Below are 22,032 nucleotides of genomic sequence, written 5' to 3'. Positions count from 1 at the left end.
TCTCTCAGGAAGTCCTTGATAGCTTTGATGAGATCGGCTGCAGTGCCCTGCATTGGCAGCAAGTGGTCTATGGAGAATTGAACCAATGGGTTTGGGTATTGCCTTCTATCGTTTCCTTTGCATCCGGCACTACTGCTGCAGCCTCGGCATCTGAACGCGCATGCGGCTCGGCGAGCGTGAAACGGCGGGTTTGGACTTTCTTCGGCTTGCGGCGCTTTGCCTGCTTGCTTGTAAGCTGTTTGGTGAGCAGCTTGAGCTTGGCGATGCGACGCTGAGTGACCGCCAGGTACGCATTGGTGGCATCGAGCTGTGCTTTTTGCACAGTACACAAGTCGTGAAGGGATTTATGCTGTGCGTATAAAGATTGGATTATATCCCATAGCTCCTCTTGGTTACAGCTCATGACGTATGAGTAAGAAGGCAAAGGCAGGAGACTTGCAGCCGTGCCAAGATCAAACTCAGGCAGCCGCAAGAGTGACGTCGGGCATGTGATAGGACTCAATGGTGACGTTCTCACGTTGCTCGAGAGGGAGGAGAGTGGTCGAGGACAGTAAAGAGGAGGGTAGCTCTGCTTCTGAGCTCCAGAGAGGCTTTCTGCCATGCTGGTGATGCAGAATTGAGCTTTATTACTGTAATGGTGATCGTACTTGTACGTTTATTTGTTTGTGCGGACCAGTGGGGAAGGCTATTTACAACAATTACTGTTGAAATTGACTACCACCACCATGCATATTCTCAGCTGATGACCGGTATCATATGTTGTCAGCATCACCAACTTCCCCCATCCTTACCCATAAACCGTCCTAGGATAGTGAGTAAAACGCCGCAACAATCAACTTTTCTTCATGTATGAAGTCATGATAGCGAGTACTCACTTCCACATACAAGGTAAGGTGAGATCTGATTATCACTTTTTCCTGTGAATTGCGTCCTATTCCTTTGCCCCATTCTGCATGGGGTCGAGTCTGGACGTCTTCTGCCAACGTTATGGAAGAGAAAGTTTGCAATAGACGAACGAGGAAAAACGACATCTCGTTGTACGCAAACTGCAGACTCCAATCAACACCACTAGCATCACCACTAAAAGGAGACCTACTTGTTGACCTAGACAAATTCTGGGTCCTGCATTGAAGGGGAGAAAAATGAACGGATTCGATGTTAGATACTTCAATCGTTCATCAAGGAAGCGATCCGGATCGAAAATTTCGGCTGCAAGTCAATCAGTCTTAGTTACCGTCCAATGCTCAAGGGAGGGAGCCGACCATCGGGACCCCAAAGATCTTCTCGACGATGCATAAGGAACACAGAATACGGGGTCCTGCCGTACGTCAGTAGATCATATGTGTCGGGTTGCATGCACTACGGACCGCGCGTTTGGTGGAATATAAATAGGAGGACCCCCATTCACGCCGGGCCATACCGCTGCTTCTGCGCTTGTCCTGCGAAGTGAAAGTGTGTCAGGCACGGCTATCGCGACCCTTGTAACAGCGTCTGAAACTAACCTAGCATTGAAGGGACTGCATAGGACGTCATCAAATAGTAGAGGACAGACGACCAACGAGCGACTTACACGGGAGCATATAAACGAAGAGTTTCTGTGCATGATTTATAACGACTGTCCCACACAAAACGAGGTAACGTACCATTGATGACAGCTCGCATATACTTCATGTCCCGCACGTCATCATATGTCGGTCTTCTAGAACTCCCAACGTTGCTGAGAACCTCCGCACGAAGCCGTTCCAGAACGTCTGGGTGCTGGGAGAGCATGTAAACCAGGAATGTCAGAGCAGACGCCGTCTGGCATAGCTTGGGTTGAAACGAACAAATGCAAATATCAGCCAGACAACTTACGGTATCACGTGCTGCTATCAGGATGTTCACAATCTCATCCCTAATGACGGTGAGATCTGTAACAGATCGCTGAGTGCAGACCCAAGAGAGGATTATGGGAACGGCTTGCCTTCAGTACAGTTAACGAGATGTCCGAGCAGTGTATCCTCAAGACCTCCTTTCGTCTCGGCGCACATCTGTCCGGCAGATTGCTTGCCCTTTATTTCCAAAGCGTCTTTGAGGATAGGATCGATAAACTTGTGGCAGTCCTTCATTTCCTTCTGGACGCGATCGCTCCAAAACTCTGCCAAATGCCAAAAAGATCCCAAACGACCCCTGAACGCAACCTGAGATTGCGCTTCCAAGAACGCACGGACGAAAACGTTCGACGGGTGGTTTACATAGGGCTTATTCCGCTCTGGTAACGATTCTTTTGGATAGATCAATCCTGCGGAAAGCGAGCGAACACTTTTCCCGAACAAAAACTCGGTTGCCGAGTCCAGGGTAAACCGGCCAACCATATCCTTGCATCGACGACTGATCAGTAAAACAACCCCTGGGTTGTGGTGTCATGTACCTGGAAGTCCACAGGGTAGCCCTCCTTGAATCTGGCTTTCGCTTGATTGAGAGCGTTTTCGGCGTGTTTTTCGAATGTATCAAAGTGACTAATCCGCTCTTTGCTAAAGAACGGTCGAGTCATCGAGCGATGGAATCTACATAGTTCATCAAGCGCATGAGTACGTGGCAATCTACGCCAATGGAGCTAGCACGCTCACTTCCATGTTGCGCCTGCACCCGAAACCGAGTAAACACGTCAGCCGGTGTGGGGTGGGAGAATGCAGGAGAAGTTTACCATCCGAGTTGAACACTCCAGTTCCAAGTAGAGCGTTTAGTTGGTCCCGAAGCACCGGACCTGAAACGTTTGTAAAAAAAAAAGACATTCTAGTTTACATAGGAGGAAACCAACCCTTTTCAAAAGAATTGAACTGCGTGGAGAGAATTGCCTGACGGTAGCTGATCGGTATGATAGTGATAGGATGAGAGCGTGTCTTACTTTGATATGTTCGGGCTCCGTCGTAAAAATCTGTCCACGATCTCAACAGATCATAGGCGTTGCTTAACTACGAGGAAATCTAACCCGGTTCTCGAACATGAACCTAACATTGACAGCGGGGCCATACTCTTGACAGTACCGGTCAAACGGCTCTCCTGGCACGCTCGTACTTCGTCAGCCAAGAAGAACCATAAAGGGAATCGGGAGAAACCGTGCTGCACATACCAATGTGCCCCTTCCGAAAGGCCCGAGCGAGTGAGAGAAGGATGTGGAAGCCACCAGGCCACCTACTCTGCACTCGCGGGACAAGGACAGAACCTCGAAGTGCTGCTTCCCTCCTATCACGTAGGTCGGCGTAGAGGACGCTGCATGCCATTGCTATGGGGATGGAAAATAGATACGCGGAGACCCTCAGCCAGCGAGGGAGTGGTTTGTCGAAGACGATTGCCCAAATCTTAGAGCTAGCATAGACGAGAACTAGAGGGCGGACCAGACGATGAAGTCGACGTGCAATGTAGATAAAACCCGGAGGGACCTTCACCATGGTTGATCGTCATGAGGAGCAGAAGGTGGCAACCCCCAATTTTTCCATATATCGGGTTACCAACTGGCCTGTCAGATTTGTCAAAGTTCAGGCAACATGATGTTATGCAATTCTAATTCGGATCGTCTCTCACACGATGCTTGACACGCCAACTCCTCATTGCAACCCTGCGTTTCCCCTGTGACACAACAGTCAGTCCACTTTAGCTGATCTACTAGTGGCCTCTGGCGTCTTAACTGACTTGGATCTCATCGGTACGCAAGGAATATCGACATTGCAGCATATTATCTTATCTGATATCTGGAGTGCTCGTCAGATCATAGATGATCCTAATGGTTTACTGACACACACACACACACACACACACGTGGAAACTGGACATGAGTAAGTGAGTCTAAGTCAGTAAGTGCGAGTATGGCGGTGAATTTTCACCCACAATCTCAGGCTTAGGCCAGTTCATCATCGAAAAAAGTGGCTGGATCAATTATTGACTAATGCAGGTCCCTGCTGTGGTTAACAGTAGCATCCATCCAGGGTCACTGCAGCACTTGGGAGATTCTACAGCCTCTCCCAGATCTGACTCTCACAACAGATTTTCTGAGATTATGGGCCACTTTTAATGATGAACAGAATGTGAATGCTATGCTTGAAATGTAGTTTATCATTTGATGAATGACCAGATTCAAGCATAAATGCACCCTTATACATATGTGAACCCTACTTGATGGTAGGGTGCACTTATGCTTGAATCTGGTCATTCATCAAATGATAAACTATTCAAGTATAGCATTCACATTCTGTTCATCATTAAAAGCAGCTCAAAATCTCAGAAAATCCATGGTTAAACTCATAGTTTAATTTGTTACAGTGGCCTTTGTATCAATAGATCAGAATTGACCAAAACTCAAAAGAGTGCTTTTATTTAGTTTTGGAATGTAGCCAAATAATGGCACACACTATCTCTTGTTCATATTGCTGGGGCACTCTGCTGCTGTCTACCAATATATTAACAGATGGTAGTGGTGTGTGCATGCACTTCAACCCCCCTCATTAGTTGGTGGTACCCAATGTGTCTAGAAACTGATTCCATATCTCTGATGCAGTGAAGGACCAGGTGCCAATCAATAGTGGTGCTCAAGGTGGCTTTGGAAGTGCTCTGGAAGTGGCAAATTTGAGAGCAATGCCATGATGGAGTTTGAAAATTATGCCTCCCTATTGACAACACCCTCAATGGTCTGCTCACCTGCAGTCACTCTTATCAAAACCCATGGCTTCATTGAGTGGACAAGCTTGTTGAGGAAGGCCTTCTGTAGCTGTGACTACTGGTGGTGGATCATCCTCACAAGTACCTGGGAGAGGGAGTAAAGGGAAGGGCCCAGCATCCAACAAGCAGCCAGTGGCTGACTCCTCAATGGAAAGTACCCAGCTGAAAAACATCAATTGGGATACTCCTCATACTGAAATACTTGTCCAGTGGCTTCTTAGCCATCCTGCTAACTGCAGGATTCTTTTCAGTGACAAAAACTCAGGTGACTTACCCCCATCATTATCATCTACTTCGACTGAGAGACCAGTGGGCCACAACAAGAAGGAGGTCCAAGTGATGATCGCCCAAGCCATTTTCAAGGATGACAGTGTCTACAAGGACATGTACACAGTGAGTGCTGCCAAGTTTCAAGTCAGTGTGGGCAACCATCTCAATATGTGAGTCTCTGATCATCTGATAAACCCAGGATTCACTAATGATCATCTAGGCTGAAAGCAAGCTATTGAAAGTGCTGTGCACAATTCAAACAGTCAGGGGAAGGCATCATACCTGGCCATCCAAAATTTGCCAACCTTCATGGTATATTACATGACCAATGTACAAGAATGCAGGGGCTTATGTGTACATACAGATGTCATTCTCAACAGTTTTCCTTGGTATGATGACTTACATTCCATTTGGCAGGGGAACCCATTGTTCAATCCCAAGCCCTTCAACTCTGAGCCAAACAAAAACCATGCAGAGGGCTTCTTAGTGGTTATCCAAAACAAGACACTTGGTATGAAGAACATTTTGGGTTCTGGGGCTGAGATTGCAGGTGATTGCATGGGTGTGGGGGGGACAGTGGGGGAACTTGAGGAAGCCAAGGAGGATGTGCCATCTCAAGCTGGTGGTGAAGTCACTAATGAGGGCAAAGAAGATGGTGGAGCTGGGTTTGATGAGGCAATGCTGGGGTTTGGGGATGAGCAGACTGGTGGTGATGAGTACCCCAATGTCAACATGGACTCTGCATCTGTGTAGGGTGATGAGGTATGTTCATGTTCATTCAGAGCAACAGTTAATGAAATTTTACTGATAAGTTATTGCTAGTTACAATGGCCTTCAATGCCAAGTGACACTCATTTCCCCTCTAGGTTCTCCCTCCTGTGAAGGGGTCATATGCCCTCATCAGATAGCTGAATTGCCTTCTCTTGGTCTTTGCCATATCTTCACCCTCCTCCTTCTGGGACTCATCATCAAAGACAAGTTTGACGAAGCCAAGTTCAACACTAACTAAACATGGCAAGTCTCAGCTTCAAGACCAGGTCATTGACTTGAGTCACAAAGCTGAGTTGCTAGTGGCTTCTTCTTCTTCTTCTGGGAAGACTAAATGCTATATGATCAAGATGGAATATCTTTGTAGGAAGGAGGAATTGATGAAAGAGCAGCCGAAAATGGTGACTAAGATGGAATTGGAGTTTGAGGTGAAGAAACTCAACATCCAGCTGATGAAGGCCCAGGAAATCACCTTCAACAGTGAGGCAGAGATGCTTCGCCTCAAAATTGAGCTTGCAAAACTCATGAAGGCCAATTTGGACGCAACCCCTCCCACTGCATAGGTTTATCTTGTCATGGCCAAGTTTTTACCCACCCTTCCCCACTGTATCCATCTCCAGTGCATTCCCACTATGTACTCACATCATATTCATGTTTCTGCTATTCTCTCACAAGATGTACATATGGTGAATGTATTTTTTTCATCTTGCTAATACTACTGTCTCCCACAACCACCATTAATGGATTCGTTCCCATCCAAGATGTTGAAACAACTGATCCAATAGCTTTGCTTGAAATCACTGACCAGTAGTCTCCACAGCCTCCACTGCAGCAATTCCATCCCCATCATCAAGGCCACTTCCTTTGTTGACCACCCAGTCAGTTGAATGCTCAATCATATCATCCATTTCCTCCTCAAACCAGATGATCATGTTGTGTAGGATGATGCAACAAAGCACCCAGTAAATTGTGACTTTCATATCTTTCTCTGTCTGGATTTTCAGGCACACTTCACAGAGGCTTTGAAAGTGCCCTTTCAAGGCAGCAAATGTGTGTTCAACTCATATGTGGATCTTCCAAAGCTGTCAGCCCATGTACTGTGGCAAAACTAGGTGCATACCTTTGAAAGGTACTTGTTATACACATTCTGATCTTGAGATAATCTCCCACCTTTAGGTTTTTTGAAGGGGACAACACACCACATCTCTGATGGGTATGCACTGTCTGCCCACGTCCAATGATCATGTGGAATCAACTGCATAGGGTTTGAAGTGATGTGAGTCCCCTGGAAGGCCCACACATCATGGATGCTTCCCAGATGTCCAAGTCTGTAGTCCACAACAAGAAGATTGTGTGGCAAAACAATAAGCTATCTTGGTAAGTTTCTTCTGCTGTTCACACTCAGCATTTGAGTACACACCTGGCAGTTCAACGAGTACCTAGATTTTCTATCATAGAACATTTCCCCGAAGATATGTGGTTTCTCAAAGAGGGGAATACTTGAACCATCAGTAGCGAACATGCCATTCCTCCAGGCTGAACAGGTGCATGACTCAGTGAAAACCCACGCTCTTTCCATCTCCTGTGAGTCTTCAGATGGAATATTGATGAATCTATCATGCTCATCCAGTATAGCTACCATCACACAGTTCATACAATTGACAACTGAGCCAATGCTAACACCAGCCCACTGCGCTACATCCTCAGGTGACACCGCATTTCCATAATGCCCTGCATGGAAAAGGAAGATTGCCAACTGGACTGCAACTGCCAGCTGATGGTTTTCAGAATTGCTTTGGAATATCACATGTCCACTAATCTGATCCAGAATGTGATCAAAAATTGGTGGGTCTACACAAAGGCACTTTTGAAACAGGTGGGGCTGATGATCCACAAAATGTTTGAGGAGGCACAGCTGAGATGCCTGCATCATTGGCATCTCAGGTCTCTCAAGGATACGTGCATGCTCTACTTCATCTCTGAGAGCTGTGATCGTGTTTAGCAGCTGAGCATAATGCCCATCACACTCAGCTGTGGAGTCTGTGTCATCGGAGGCACTGGATTCAAAATCTGACAGGATCGGAGTGACTGGTGATGGCAGAGTGATGAAGAAGAGAGTTGTGGGGGAGCTGGAGCCTGAACTCAGCAACATTGACATAGATTCTGAGCTGCTACCATCAACTCCACATCATGCATTTTCAAGCCTTGCTATCACAACATGAAGGCTAGTCTCATCCAGCTGTTTGAGCAGATCTTGGTGGACAGATTTCTGGGGCATCTGGTAGCTCTTGGATGATGGGTAGATGTTTATCAATCATGTACAATGCATTAATACAAGTTTGATATGTTATTTGACATGTATCTTCCAGGATAAGTAACTACCATGTATTGCTAGTCAAGCAGTGCCACAGGGCATGGCACATCAGAGTCAAATTTTATAGCAGCAGTGGCCTGTCAGAGTGCGATTCCAGAGCACTTCCAAAGCCATATTGAGCACCACTAATGGTGGATTTTGGCAACAGCAAGGAGTTGGGCACTTGAAACTGACCCGCAGCACCACAGCACTCCAGGTACAGCATCTGCTTCTCCTACTCATTGTAGTAATCATCGGGCACATGATCCAGCATTTGTTTGGCTACATTCCAAAACTAAATAAAGGCACTCTTTTGAGTTTTGGTCAATTCTGGTCTATCGATACGAAGGTCGCTGTAAGACGACCACTGGCTTGTACTACAAAAACGTTGACTATCATGTCGATATTGGTACTCTGCATATTCTTAATCTGGCATCACATATTATCATCATCGCCAGCTTCCCCCATCCGTACCCACAGACCCCCCTAGAACCCGCAATTTTGAATTTCCTTTGATATGTGAAGCCGAGATTACCAGTACTCACGTTCACATACAAGGTCAGGTGAGATTTGATTATCACTTTTTCCTGTGAGTTGCGTCCTATTCCTTTGCCCCATTCTGCAGGTGGTCGAGTCTGGGCGTCTTCTGCCAACGTTATGGAAGAGAAAGTTTGCAATAGACGAACGAGGAAAAACGACATCTCGTTGTATGCAAACTGCAGACTCCAATCGGCATCACCAATGTTATCACTAAACAGGAGACCCACTTGTTGACCTAGACAAATTCTGGGTCCTGCATTGAATGGGAGGAAGATGAACGGATTCGATGTTAGATACTTCAATCGTTCATCGAGAAATCGGTCCGGATCGAACATCTCAGCTGCCAGTCAATCAATCTCAGTTACTGCCCAGTGGCAAAGGCGGCTAGCCCACCATCGGGACCCCAGAGATCTTTCCGACGATGCATAAGGAATACAGAATACGGGATCCTGTTGTATGTCAGTACATTATACATGCGCGGTTGCGTGCACCACCCACCGCGTCTTTGGTGGGATATAAATGAGCGGACCTCCATTCACGCCGGCCCATACCGCCGCTTCTGTGCTCGTCCTACAAAATAGAAAGATATCAGGTGCGTGCCATCGAAACCTTTGTGTTGGAAGTTAAATCTAACCTAACGTTGAAAGGGCTGAACAAGATGTGATCAAACGATAGAAATCATAAGGCCAGCGGATAACTTACACGGGGGGATACAATCGAAGAGTTTCTGCACATTGACATATGACGACTGTTCCACACAAGGCGAGGAGATAACGTACCATTGATGACAGCTCGCATGTACTTCATGTCCCGCACGTCATCGTAGGTCGGCCTTCTCGAACTCCCAACCTTACTAAGAACTTCTGCACGAAGTCGCTTCAGAACATCCGGGTGTTGGGAAAGCATGTAAACCAGGAATGTCAAGGTAGCCGCCGTCTGACATAGTTTGGATTGAGCATCAAAAGTGAAGACAAGCCAGGCAACGTACGGTATCACGCCCCGCTATTAAGATGTTCACGATCTCATCCCTAATGACAGTGTGGTCTGTGAGAGATTGCTGAGTGCAGATTCAAGGGAAGTATAAATAAACCACTTGCCTTCAGTGCAGCTAACGAGATGTTCAAGCAATGTATCCTCAAGGGCCCCTTTCTCCTCCGTGCCCCCCTGTCCTGTAGATCGCTTGCCTTTCATTTCCAAAGCGTCCTTGAGGACAGGATTGATCAATTTATGGCAGACATCCATTTCCTTCTGAATGCGATCACTCCAGAACTCGGCCAAGCGCCAAAACGATCCGAAACGACCCCTGAACGCGGCTTGCGATTGTGCTTGCGAGAACGCACGGGCAAAAACGTTGGACGGATGGTTTTCATATTCATTGTTTTGCCCTGGTAACGAATTTTTGGGATAGACTAGTCCAGCAGAAAGTGAGCCAGCATTCTTCCCGAACAAAAACTCAGTTGCCGAGTCAAGGGTGAATCGGCCCACCATGTCCTTGTAATAATAACATCAGTATAGGAGCCCCCAAGTTGCGGTGTGAAGTACCTGGAAATCCACCAGGTAACCCTCTTGGAATCTGGATTTCGCTTGGTTCAGAGCGTCATCTGCGTGCTTTTCGAATATATCGAAGTGACTAATCCGATCCTTGCTAAAGAACGGTCGCGTCATCGAGCGATGGAACCTAGATCATGATATGTGTGAGCATGAGATAATCTGTGCCAAGGAACCAGCATGCTTACTTCCATATTTCACCTGCATCCAAAAGAGCAAAAGCGTTAGCCGGTGCAGGGTGGCAGAATACGGGAAAAGTGTACCGTCCGAGTTGAATACTCCAGTTCCAAGTAGAGCACTTACTTGGTCCCAGAACACCGGGCCTGAGACTGTTATAAAAAACATGGCACTTTATCCAACGTCGCAGGAAACCCACCTTTTTCAAAGGAATTGAACTGCGTAGAAAGAACTGCCTAATGGCAACTAGTCAGTATGATGGGTGAAATGACGACAAAGAGTCATACTTTGATATGTTCGGGTTCCGTCGTGAAAATCTGTCCATTATCTCAGGAGTCAAACAGATATTACTAAACTGCGACAAGGTCTAACCTGGTCCTCGAACATGAACCTAACATTGACAGTTGGGCCATATTCCTGACTGTATTGGTCAAACGGTGATCCTAAAATGAATCAGTCAAAAAAGCACCATAACGGGAAACACCGTAGTACGCATACCGATATGCCCGTCACCAAAACCCCGAGCAACTGAGAGAAGGATGTCGAGACCACCAGGCCACGTACTCTTCACTTGTGAGGCAAGGACAGCGCCTCGAAGTGCTGCCTCCCTCCTGTCACGAAGGTAGGTGTAGATGATCCCACATGCCATTGCGATGGGGATGGAGAATATATACGCAGAGCGCCTCAGCCAGAGGGGGGCTGCATTCTCGAAGACGATTGCCCAGATCCTGGAGCCAGCATAAACAAGAGCCAGAGGACTGACTAGGCGAGGGAGTCGATGTGCAATGTAGATGAAGCCCGGTGGAATCCCTACCATGGTTGGTCACCTTTACGAGGAGCAGAAGCAGACAAACGCAGATGCCATTTTTATAGTCGTCTTGGAACCAGACCTAAATGCATGGTCATCCTGGTACCCCGGACTGGCAACATGCAGTTATGTAATTCCAATTCGGACCGCCCATAAACAGTGCGAATCAATTGACTTGGGTCTCCATCGGCGCGCAAATTCACCTTTCTGATCGCAGTAGATGATCGATAACGGTTTTCCCTGTTTCCGCTTTAGTACCCGACCCAGTGAGATCGGGGCGTGCGCAAACACGGACCAGTAGCTATGTTCTTGAGAATCGTGTCACAAGCAGCAGGACTGTCGTCGGACAGTACCTCATGCGCCACCATAACAATTTTAGCTGGGCGCAACCTAGAGCGCCCTGCCACAGCCCTCCCCAGGTCTTGATTTTGTACTAGGCTACTAGTGCCACAGCGCACTAGGAAACGCGGGCAACGCTCAAAGAGGGCCTTGGCAGCATCAATCATGGAGTAACGCACCTCTAAGCCATACTTCTACTGTGCAAGCTCCGATGGTTGCGAAGGCCTTACACTTCTTTTTGTTTGGATTTGGTCTCTCGTTACGTTGCTTGCTGTAAGTCATTATCAAAGAGGTGACAGGATCAATCATGGAATAACGCGCTTCTAAGCCATACTCGTGCTGCAGGTGTTTCAATGGTTGCCGAGTACTCCTTGCCTTGCATACGGTCAACTTTCGAAGGCCATGAGCTGCACTGTCGCGCCTAGTATGTAGATGCGGAGGACTGCGCAGTGGATTTTATAGTTAGTCCACTATGATAATGATAGTCACGCCCCACATCGCAGGCCTGTGCTTGTACATATCCTAGAACATTCCATAGGATGATGCGATTCTAAGTTGTTGGACATCTCCCAAATATTGACTCCGAAAGAAGTTGGCGGAACCCCGTGTCTGAATTACAGGCATAAGTCCACCCATTCGCAATGCTGATTCGGAAGCTCGGTACAACTCAAGGCAGTGCCCTGATTATCAGACCTGTGCGCACGCCGAGATGGGGCAAGCTTTCTTCACAATATCTGTTGCAATCAGATGCCCACTTCCACCATATCGACGACGGCACCGCTCTATCGAGAGGTCGGCACTTGCAAAAAGATCTTCAATTGGCGGTAAGAGTGTGTAGGTGATATAAAGGATCAAATCGTATCATAATGGCCGGCCGAACCACCCTCAAAACTGAAGGGATACGGAAAGAAAACCCACGTCGACGGCAATCTACTATTGCAACAATACTTTTCCTTTGACCACTGCGACGTCTACGCACGCTTAGAAGCACTCTGGTGAGGTGAAGATACCCGTCAGGTTTACATCTCAACTCCCCGCCAGGGAGAAAGGGATACGTACTGCGGTGAACGATACCTGGACCAGACTCGTCGTATTCCTGCTTCGAGCACCACAAGTTCTGGAAGGTGCTAAGGGAGGCAAGGATGGACCCTCCGATCCAGACCGAGTATTTGCGCTCAGGGGGAGCGACGATCTTGACCTATAACACAATGCTCTCAGAACGCATACTGCGAATATCTGTAATGTACACAAACCTTCATACTGGAAGGTGCAAGCGAAGCCAGCTCCTTCTGCATACGGTCAGAAATACCAGGGAACATTGTCGTACCACCCGACAGGACAACGTTCCCGTAGAGGTCGCGACGGATATCGAGATCGCACTTGTAGATAGAGTTGTACCTGAAAGACGATAAGAGGCATTGCCCGATGAAAGTACACCAAACTTACGTAGTCTCATGGATACCAGCAGCCTCAAGACCAAGGAATGCAGGCTGGAAGAGGGCTTCTGGTGCACGGAAGCTTGCACTTTGTTTAGATGACGTCATTTATGCTTACTGAAACCTACTTACCGCTCATTACCGATCGTAATCACCTGGCCGTCAGGGAGTTCGTAATTCTTCTCGAGGATAGATGATTGAGCGGCCGTCTGCAACTCCTGTTCGAAATCGAGAGCGACGTAACAGAGCTTCTCCTTGATATCCCGAACAATTTCACGCTCCGCAGTGGTTGTGAACGAATAGCCACGTTCGATCAAGTTCTTGATCAAGAAATCCGTCAAATCACGGCCAGCTAGATCCAGACGCAATATGGCATGGGGAAGAGCGAAACCCTCGTAGATGGGAACCGTGTGCGTGACACCGTCACCAGAGTCCATTACGATACCGGTGGTACGACCGGATGCGTACAACGACAAAACTGCTTGAATGGCGACGTAGAATGCAGGCGCATTAAACGTCTCGAACATGATTTGGGTCATCTTTTCGCGGTTGGCCTTGGGGTTAAGGGGGGCCTCCGTGAGTAAGACGGGATGCTCTTCTGGAGCGACACGCAGTTCGTTGTAGAACGTATGATGCCAGATCTTCTCCATGTCGTCCCAGTTCGTTACGATACCATGCTCGATAGGGTATTTCAAAGTAAGAATACCACGTTTCGATTGAGCCTCATCACTGAGAACGTCAGCGGTAGGCCCATTATCACTAGCGGATTAAAGTACCCAACGTAGGAATCCTTCTGGCCCATGCCGACCATCACACCCTGGTGGCGGGGGCGACCGACAATTGAGCTGATCGCGCTCCGATGAGAGAGGATCACAAGATGGAGTGAAGCTGTGACTTACGGGAACACAGCACGAGGTGCATCGTCACCTGCGAAGGAAAGTGGATCAGAGAACTTGGCACGCTCGCAGACATCGTATTCGTACCAGCGACTAGAATAACACCCTGATCAGTAAGACGGAAGACAAAGGATCTGGGAGAGACTTACAGCCAGCCTTGCACATGCCGGAACCGTTATCGATGACCTAGAAATATGGCAAATGAGGATGGCAATGCATACGCGACAATAGACCATATCATACAAGGGCCGCTACTTCTTCCTCCATGGCAGTGTGTCAAAAGAGATCTTGCTAAGGTCGTTAGTTGTGTCGTTGGAAGGTGAGAATCAGAAGGAATGCAAATCAAAAGTCGTCGGAGTATTTGACCAGTTCAAACCCAGAGAGGCGATGAACACTGCGCTTATGTAATCAAAACAAACATAAACAATGCTGCGACGTGCGGCCGCAGGCGTTGACAACGCTGAGCACTGCGCAGGACACGGACTACCTGTGGAATCGATTTTTTAAGGGAATCAGCGGGCTGCGATTTGTTTTGACGATTGATAGGACCGTCCCTGGAACCTCCTGCGGAGGTCATTTGGGACCACAAATTTGCAATGCAGTATCATTCAGGGGCTAATATTAGTCCCCATGAGGCTCTCAGCATTCCACACACACATGCTTCTCCCTCAAGACCATGGGCCACCTCATTGCTTACTCGTGTCGCTCTCTCCCTACTACCGCTTGGACGGTTTTCTCTCCCCCCCACAGGGCTGACGATTTGACGTACGTTAAGTATGTCACCATGCCTGTTTATCTCTTCCTGGCAGGCTGCTGACGTTTCACACTGAACAAGAGAATTTTACACAGCTGGTAACTGCGTATCATGGCACCTTCCTTTCCCAAATTCGACCGTTTGAGGGCTTTCCGGGCTGGCTTCCGTCAAAGTCCTGCGTCTCACACGGAACCTCCATCCGAACCCTTGGCAGGTCTACGTCAGCCCCAAAAGCTGACTGAGCCGGTCTTTAACCCTATACAGTCACCACAGCGCAAGATGGTGAAGCTTTTTGACGAATGCTCGGTGTCCTGTACAGATTCCCTCGCTTCAGATGTCCTTCTTGGAAGAGATCGCATCGTCTCGTTTTCTGGTATTCCCCAGCTCACCTCGGGGGACATCTCGGCATGCAGTCTCGCATCCCTGAATTTCGCCAGAGTTGCGTTTTACCTGGCAGAACGCCACCATGGCAACATCGCCGCTGTGCTTGCCTCGTTAGGTAGCCGACAGTCGATGGAGGTAAGTCGGAACCCCGGGGGTTGAAACATCATCGGGCTCGTACGATGGGTCGGTGTTATTAGTTGGAGACGGCATTACCTTAGTCCTTGTCGCAACTGTTCGCTCACTTAGCAACCTTCTATACAGGAAGTCGTGTCCATCCGCGCTGGGTGGTCGAGCGATATTCAACTGGATGTCGAAGACATATGCCGAGCGCCTCTCTTTGACAAATCCCTTAAACCAGTCTCTACAAAGTACGAGCTTCCCAGGCCCGACCACTTCAAACAGGTCCTACAGTATGTTTCTTTTCTACCCTGTTTGAACTACTACCAAAGCCCACCTTCTCATCCAGGGAGCTGCAAGCTCTTCAGTCTTGTGCTGCTGTGATCTTCAGCTGTTCCCCCGAGGCTATAGGTTGTTTTAAGATTCAAGACCGCCTTTCCGATAAAACCGTTTTCGTGGTGTTCGACCCGCAACCGCGCCGCTCTCACCCGCACGGCGCCGCCCTCATCTTCAGTACCTCAATGACTCAAACTGCACTGACTCTCAGTCGTATCCTGCGTACCGATGAATACATGCCTTCAGTGACATGCGCTTTCCAACCCCAACTACTTGCTACGGGACACATATTTGTGCCCAAGAAGCAGCGGCTGGAACCTCAAAGAGCGTCAACTGCGCCTCCACAGGCCTTGCGAGCCGAGGTTGTCGAGCTCAAGCGACAAACAATAACTTTAACTCCGGAAATCCAGCGCCTGGAAGCACAAGTTGAGGTCATAAGAAAGGAGAGGCTCAAAGCCGAACAGGCTGTCGCACGCGCCAGGGAATTGGCTGAACAGGAGCGGCGCTTCAGTTCGGTCACCTCGCAGGCATCCAACGCCATTGGCTCACCGCGACTACCATATATCAAGCGCTGTGTGAAACCCAAGGATTCGCGTAACAATGTCGGTGACATCCCGCAGAGCCCTCGGATGCAACCAATGTCTCCGAGGATGCGAACATCAGAAGATTTGAGCGAAGAGATAGAGCGCGCCTTGAAATTGAAGAACATCCTGGATAACGAGGACAAGCAATCCCGTCGACTTCCGCCGGCCCCGTACCACAACGTTCAGTATATCTTTCGATGCGGTATTTGTTTGGATGACGTTTCCAAGGATAACGTCGCTCAAGTAGAATGTTGTGCACATATGATATGCAGAAATTGCCTGAGGGACTTCATTTGTACGAAGATAGAGGAACACCGTTTTCCCATCTCCTGCCCTATCTGTGTAGCCTCTGGAGGACGCCAAGAACCTGCACGTACGTTTGTTTACGATATCAGGAACTAATACGTGTGGCTTTTTCTGATTCACTTTCAGCGATAACGCGTTCGCTCGTTGAACAGATTGGTGTCACAGAAGAACATTATCGTGTGTGGGTCGAGATGGAAATGGCCCAGTTTTCTGTGTTGTTACACTGTCGGATGTAGGGTACCTTCAATGGCGTACTCGCACATCTGTTCTTGACTGTCCGATTTTCAGGTGCAAGCAGTCAGCGTTCGTGGATCGGCAAGACTATGATGCCATGCAGAATATTGTCTGTCCCGTCCGTCATTGCAACCATGTCTGGTGCAAGGATTGTCAACAGACGGTTATTATCGGTGGTCCGAAACATTCATGCGATGGGTCTGCTGAGCTAGACTCTTTGGTGAAGCGCAAAGGCTGGCGCTACTGCCCGAGTATGTCTGCCAACCTTCTTCAACTACACCTACACACGCTTGAACTGAGTATCCTAGGTTGTAAAACGCCAATTCAGAAGGTTTCTGGGTGCAATCACCTGATGGTGGGCTCTTGGGATTTGTAGTGTCGCACATATAATCTAATTATTTTCATTTAGTGTATCGTCCCTGGATGCAATACTCACCTCTGCTATGTTTGTGGAGGACTCATTGTTCGCTCGGCTCTGCGAGACGAAGTGAGAAATGCAATCACGAAACACTATAGCAACAAATGCTTGTTGTTTGAAGTTCCTGGAGCTTAACCCTTCCCTACGGCGTAAAGGTTTTATATTTTCTCTCTTTTGTCGTTTATGCCCGGTTCTGCAATGGACCTGGTTCAGCTAGGCTTACGTTATCTAGATTTATGGCATTCCAGACCGTATAGATCTCCGTGCTATCCTTCCGACGCACGCAATACTGTTTTGTAATGATGTAACGACCTGTAACGATCCATTTATTATATGACTTCAACTTCTTCCTGGTGATTGTATAGGACTCTGATGTCGCTATCGGAAAGTAGTGGTTGGTTTGGGACTGGTAATACGACTCGTCTGGATTCGGTATCGGTGACCTGCGCAACAAGATCACCCCCACATCTGAGTCCTGAGTAGCGGCAGTGCGACAGCGACACCGCAACGCCATGGTGATACAATCGGACGCGTAGCATCACGAACACCACTCTGGGCGTAGCCTACTGTATGTAACTGGGAAAGGCTGCATCCGATGCAATCGAAAATCGGATGATGGAGTTGGTGGCGCCACAAAGTTTCCAAAACTATCGAGGAGTCGAATTATGACAACCATAGAAATCTGGAGGTAGACTATTGAGGAGGTTGACCTTCGGGTGATAAGACCCCCATACGGCGAACATGCCCTAGAAGTGACCATCAAGGTCATCTGACGAAACATCAACCCAACGAGTTCTGTTCCCCAGAAGTTTGGGTACCCCAATCACCATCAGGGACATTTAATGTCTTAAGTTATTTTGTGTGAGGAATGGAGAACCGGCTGAGGGGAATCCATGACATTTCTCGAAGGCTGCGAGGCAGGTCCAGATGATCGTGAATGCGCAAGGTCACTAGCCACAGAACCCAAGTTCGAGCAGACCTTCTACAATATATTGAAAATGTGATCATGAGGACGCCAGTGGGCGAATATGAGCATTGGGTTTGGTGGGTATATACGCTGAACTTCGGGATGGGTCAGTTGTGAGTATCGCTTGCTGCTCATCTGGACAAAGAGCGATTATTCAAGTGCACCCTAAACCATCAGGGGGCAGGACCAAGCATATGGACATGTAAACAAGCCTGAAGCCGAGAGTCCGAGACGGCAACGCTCAGAAGCCGATCCTTCTCGGGGAATTTGTGCAGTTGCAAGGACGTCCCGGATAATGGAGACCAGTTATGATTCCGAAGGCGATAAGAGATCGGTGTGGACTGGAGCACCCAAGGGATCGCGATGCAGAACGAGTGAGGGTCCTGTGTCCTGGTAGGGATATAAGTGCAACGGCGTGCGATGAAAGCCTTGGCTGTATCTGGTTCCTGAACATAGGGGTACTCAAACTGAAGGATGAGGCAATCAGTAATATGTAGTCGCCCGAGCAAGACAATTGGACATATGCGTCCTATGCCAGGTGTAACGTCGGGTCCTGCACCAGCATCGTATACACACTAGGCTACCGAATTTTGTGACTCGTTTACGCAGACCCGTCAACGGAAATAAAACTGTTTGAGCGAGGGAGCGTTGGGAAGTGACAAGACCACCGCCGGAACGACTCCTTATCCAGTCTTTGGTCTAGCCTGCAGGAAACCAAACGATAACTGGAATCCGCCGAGGCCATAGTATTTGTGCGTGCAATTCTTGGTCGTCCAACTACTCCGTAACTTCACCTTCCCGGACCAACTTCCCGGCCGATTATATACCAACCGCAGGATCGCTCTTTCCTGTCACGTAGAGTTCAAGATACAGTACAATTCATTTCACAGCCCGTTTACAGTGTAACAATACAACCAACACTTCCCTCAAACACATATTAATCATACCTAGATGTCGTCTCAGACTTGCTAGTCCTCGACTAGCATCTCCAAATTGAAGTAGTATCCTTCGCCAATGATGAGGCCTAGGCGCTTGAGCTCGACCTGAAGCAGAGGTCAGTGTGAGTTCATAAATATTGAATGGGTTAAGCTTGGGGCACCTGAGTGTTATATTCGGAGTTAGGAAGATACCAAGCGAGTGCTTCATCTTCCGGGCTCAGGATCCTACAGTGAATCATCAATAAACCACAGTCACTTCGAGAGTTAAGACGATCAAATTACGTGTACCCCCTGCGGAGTGGGTGGTGGACAATTTTCCACTTCACACCCGGTTGCCCATAATACGCATACACTTTGTCTTCTTCCGGGCGAGCGTTGGCACTATCGACAGCGAGGAGGTAAAACTGACCTTCTTCCTGTCTCACTTCCCACTGAAAAATGATTAGCTTCAAACCACAGATGAATTGAACCAACTTGCATTAGTACCTGGGGACGGAATCTCTCGAGGTACAACGATAACTTTCTTGATTGCAGATTCAGTTCTCGGGTCAACACCAACGGCTGGGTTAGGGCCGAGGTGAGTGGTGATCCTATAGTGACCAGATGTAACAGACATGTTAAAGATGCTTTAAGTGACGCCCGAAGTAGGAGTACGAACTGTATTTATATGCGGCCATGGAGAGAAGGGGGTCATACGTGTGGTGTATGTACCGCTCGGGTGAACCTTGTCGAAGAACCGAACGTATGACGTATGGGCCTGGAATCCACTAAAGATACTTCTTGGACATCTTATTATGAAGCGTGAAAGGTCTGTGCCTTGTGTCGCAGGGCGCTGCGAGATGCGGCATACCACATGTAGACGTTTGGGTATCTCCCCACGCAGAACTGGCGAGAGGCGCAACAGCGGGTGCAACACAGGAAACCTTCACCGTGGGCTGCTACCAAACTTGTTGTGGTGTAGACACCGATAAAATTTGCAGATTCACCCGGTTATGGTGATCCTGTTGCTCCACTTGACGAAATCCCAATTAAGCTCGCCAGTCATTGCTAGGGGTGCCACTACAACGACGGCTCTCTGGACTGCCAGCCGCACAATTGGAAACGAAGGCACGGAACCTGCTGCGAGAAACGGATTGAGAGAAGTGGGCGTACTATTTTAATAGCTTCGGAGAGCCAAAGTCACGAGGGTAACCGTGATAGCGCCCCAGGGCTCCAGAATGAGAAACATTCTGTGGTGATTCCAACTCTTCCAGACCGCCAGAAAATATGTTGCTTGGTCAGAAAGGACCTGCTACAAAGGTTCATCCACGGAGCACCAAGCCGAGCACACCTTTCAGGAATTCGAACTGACAGAGTTCGTACACCCCTTAGAACTACTAGGCGTACACCTGCGAGGATAGAACGCACCATCACGCTTACTCTGACAAGAACAAAGACGGTTAGGTTCTAGGTGAATTGGGTGTAAATCAGTTCCCGAAGGAGCCCCTGTACTACTCGCCTCGCGGCATTTGTAGCTTGGGGCGTCATTACATTATCGTCGCACTGCGGCACTACTTCACCTGATTGATTAGCTCGCTGAACTCTCAGCGCATACACAAGCACTCACTGCTTTCATAACCATACAGAAGACAGAGTTCGTCAGTCCCCTGCGTCACTTCCCACCGAGAACAGGTAATTTCCGGGAACCACAGTATCTGTGAGGTGAGTGAGCATCTCACACATGCGAGGGCGGAAATTAGAAACCTACGCCAATGCTGATTGATTTTAGCACAAGCGAAACTCCCAGATACGGTCAGCACCGATTAAACTCTCCCTTGCAAGCCTGACCCGTGACAAAGGTTGGTGGGCTAACATACGCTTACAAGGAGTATGAATGCGGTAGGGATGGGCGCAGGGGAATGGAGATGTACGAAAAGCTAGATAGTACGGCATGAGCACGGAATAGACTACGACCTCCTGACAATATTAATCACACGCATCTGCAGCTGGATGTAAAAAAGTTTTCCCTGGCACTCGTCAGTCGGAGGGTGACGAAGGGAAAGATCGCTGGCATTCTTGAGTAAAATCTTTAGGGTGAGTTCACCTTCGTTCAACCTCCGGTGGCATTTTCTGGTATAGAGAGCCGTTGTGGATGCTAAATGTATGATTCGTCTAATATGTGCAACGGATTCCGAAAGGCCGGCGGGGTTGCGGAAGTATTTAGGTCCAATGAAATTCACTGTCAGAGCCAGCGTTGGCAAGTTGCAAGAGCACCGAAAGGCATGAAAGTACCGCTCATCATATCGTTAACCCGTAGAAACTAAGCAAAAACGATCTCTGAGTATTTAATACCGCCCTTGACTGTTTTGCTACTTATGCAACTTGGAGTTTCACTTCCTGGGCCACTGTCCTGACCATAGTTACCAATTACCTGCCATGAGCCAGACACTATGACATTAGCTGGGATCACGCCCAGTAGAAGTTCAAGACTCAGCACAACTCATTTCGCAGCTTATTTATGGACACGAAACAACTAATATATCTTGTCAATACATGTCATACCGATCACAGCTAGATTTCGACCTGGACTTAGGCCGGCACATTTACTCGACCAACCTCTCCAAATTGAAGTAGTATCCTTCGCCAGGCAGGATCCCCATGGGCTTGAGCTCGACCTGAAACAGAAGTTAGTGTATGGTCATAATTATCGAGGTATCATGTTTGGAGCACCTGGGTGAGGTATTCGGAGTTGGGAAGATACCAAGCGAGCGATTCGTCCGGGCTCAGGATGCTACGAGGAATCGTCAATAATCCACAGCCACTTTGAGAATGAAGACAGCCAACTCACGCATACCCCCTGCGGAGTGGGTGGTGGACAATTTTCCACCTCTCACCCGGTTGTGCATAGTACGCAAACACTCTCTGCTCTTCTGGGCGAGTCCTGGCACTATGGACAAGAAGAAGATAAAGCTGGCCATCTTCGTCCTGTACTACTTCCCACTGCAGAATAATTAGCTTCAAACCCACACACGGAGATGTTAACTTACTGTTGTGCCTTCAGGGGAAAAATCAGGAGGTGCGACAATTACTGGCTTGATTGCCGACAAAATTCTTGGGTCAACCCCAATGGCGGGGTTAGGGGAGAGGTGAGTAGTGATCCTATAGAGACCAGGGACAACAGACAT

The 22,032-nt window shown here is 48.3% G+C and overlaps 5 protein-coding genes across 5 annotated transcripts; 1 reads left to right on the top strand and 4 right to left on the bottom strand.

The window, feature by feature from the left end:
• Nucleotides 1–630: 630 nt before the first annotated feature.
• Nucleotides 631–3,535, bottom strand: F5J12DRAFT_743923 (cytochrome P450). Its single transcript, XM_051742056.1, has 16 exons — nucleotides 3,113–3,535; nucleotides 2,972–3,042; nucleotides 2,888–2,917; nucleotides 2,801–2,837; nucleotides 2,687–2,746; nucleotides 2,610–2,622; nucleotides 2,411–2,546; nucleotides 1,964–2,357; nucleotides 1,644–1,910; nucleotides 1,571–1,595; nucleotides 1,503–1,517; nucleotides 1,368–1,439; nucleotides 1,263–1,318; nucleotides 1,097–1,209; nucleotides 876–1,046; nucleotides 631–803 (listed from the first exon to the last, which is right to left on the bottom strand). Exons 1-16 carry the CDS (start codon nucleotides 3,429–3,431, stop codon nucleotides 753–755), a joined length of 1,830 nt encoding a protein of 609 aa, XP_051599081.1. The 5' UTR covers nucleotides 3,432–3,535; the 3' UTR covers nucleotides 631–752.
• A 4,986-nt stretch (nucleotides 3,536–8,521) lies between these two features.
• F5J12DRAFT_722531 (cytochrome P450) lies at nucleotides 8,522–11,168 on the bottom strand (the record flags this gene model as incomplete). Its single annotated transcript, XM_051741381.1, has 16 exons — nucleotides 8,522–8,572; nucleotides 8,632–8,802; nucleotides 8,854–8,966; nucleotides 9,020–9,075; nucleotides 9,125–9,196; nucleotides 9,261–9,275; nucleotides 9,329–9,353; nucleotides 9,406–9,562; nucleotides 9,615–9,683; nucleotides 9,740–10,117; nucleotides 10,169–10,304; nucleotides 10,425–10,497; nucleotides 10,551–10,587; nucleotides 10,639–10,668; nucleotides 10,724–10,794; nucleotides 10,850–11,168. The coding sequence occupies 16 exons, from the start codon at nucleotides 11,166–11,168 to the stop codon at nucleotides 8,522–8,524; spliced, it is 1,773 nt and encodes a 590-aa protein (XP_051599080.1).
• A 1,055-nt stretch (nucleotides 11,169–12,223) lies between these two features.
• On the bottom strand, nucleotides 12,224–14,184 carry F5J12DRAFT_838568 (actin). Its single transcript, XM_051746041.1, has 9 exons — nucleotides 14,074–14,184; nucleotides 13,982–14,016; nucleotides 13,834–13,869; nucleotides 13,711–13,779; nucleotides 13,067–13,663; nucleotides 12,945–13,016; nucleotides 12,752–12,896; nucleotides 12,558–12,696; nucleotides 12,224–12,490 (listed from the first exon to the last, which is right to left on the bottom strand). The coding sequence occupies exons 1-9, from the start codon at nucleotides 14,095–14,097 to the stop codon at nucleotides 12,480–12,482; spliced, it is 1,128 nt and encodes a 375-aa protein (XP_051599079.1). The 5' UTR covers nucleotides 14,098–14,184; the 3' UTR covers nucleotides 12,224–12,479.
• Nucleotides 14,185–14,256: 72 nt separating this feature from the next.
• F5J12DRAFT_838562 (uncharacterized protein) lies at nucleotides 14,257–17,389 on the top strand. Its single transcript, XM_051746040.1, has 8 exons — nucleotides 14,257–14,604; nucleotides 14,666–15,103; nucleotides 15,230–15,378; nucleotides 15,435–16,378; nucleotides 16,438–16,543; nucleotides 16,600–16,796; nucleotides 16,854–16,900; nucleotides 16,955–17,389. Exons 2-8 carry the CDS (start codon nucleotides 14,696–14,698, stop codon nucleotides 17,096–17,098), a joined length of 1,995 nt encoding a protein of 664 aa, XP_051599078.1. The 5' UTR covers nucleotides 14,257–14,604; nucleotides 14,666–14,695; the 3' UTR covers nucleotides 17,099–17,389.
• Nucleotides 17,390–21,450: 4,061 nt separating this feature from the next.
• Nucleotides 21,451–22,032, bottom strand: F5J12DRAFT_783600 (uncharacterized protein; the record flags this gene model as incomplete). Its single annotated transcript, XM_051742870.1, has 4 exons — nucleotides 21,451–21,522; nucleotides 21,578–21,638; nucleotides 21,696–21,847; nucleotides 21,895–22,032. The coding sequence occupies 4 exons, from the start codon at nucleotides 22,030–22,032 to the stop codon at nucleotides 21,451–21,453; spliced, it is 423 nt and encodes a 140-aa protein (XP_051599077.1).

Source organism: Pisolithus orientalis (genome assembly GCF_024613125.1).
Source record: "Pisolithus orientalis strain OTSU chromosome Unknown F5J12scaffold_18, whole genome shotgun sequence".
NCBI classification, from domain to species: domain Eukaryota; kingdom Fungi; phylum Basidiomycota; class Agaricomycetes; order Boletales; family Pisolithaceae; genus Pisolithus; species Pisolithus orientalis.
The sequence above is the reverse complement of the archived record's forward strand: the minus strand, read 5'-3'. Positions and strand labels throughout refer to the sequence as shown.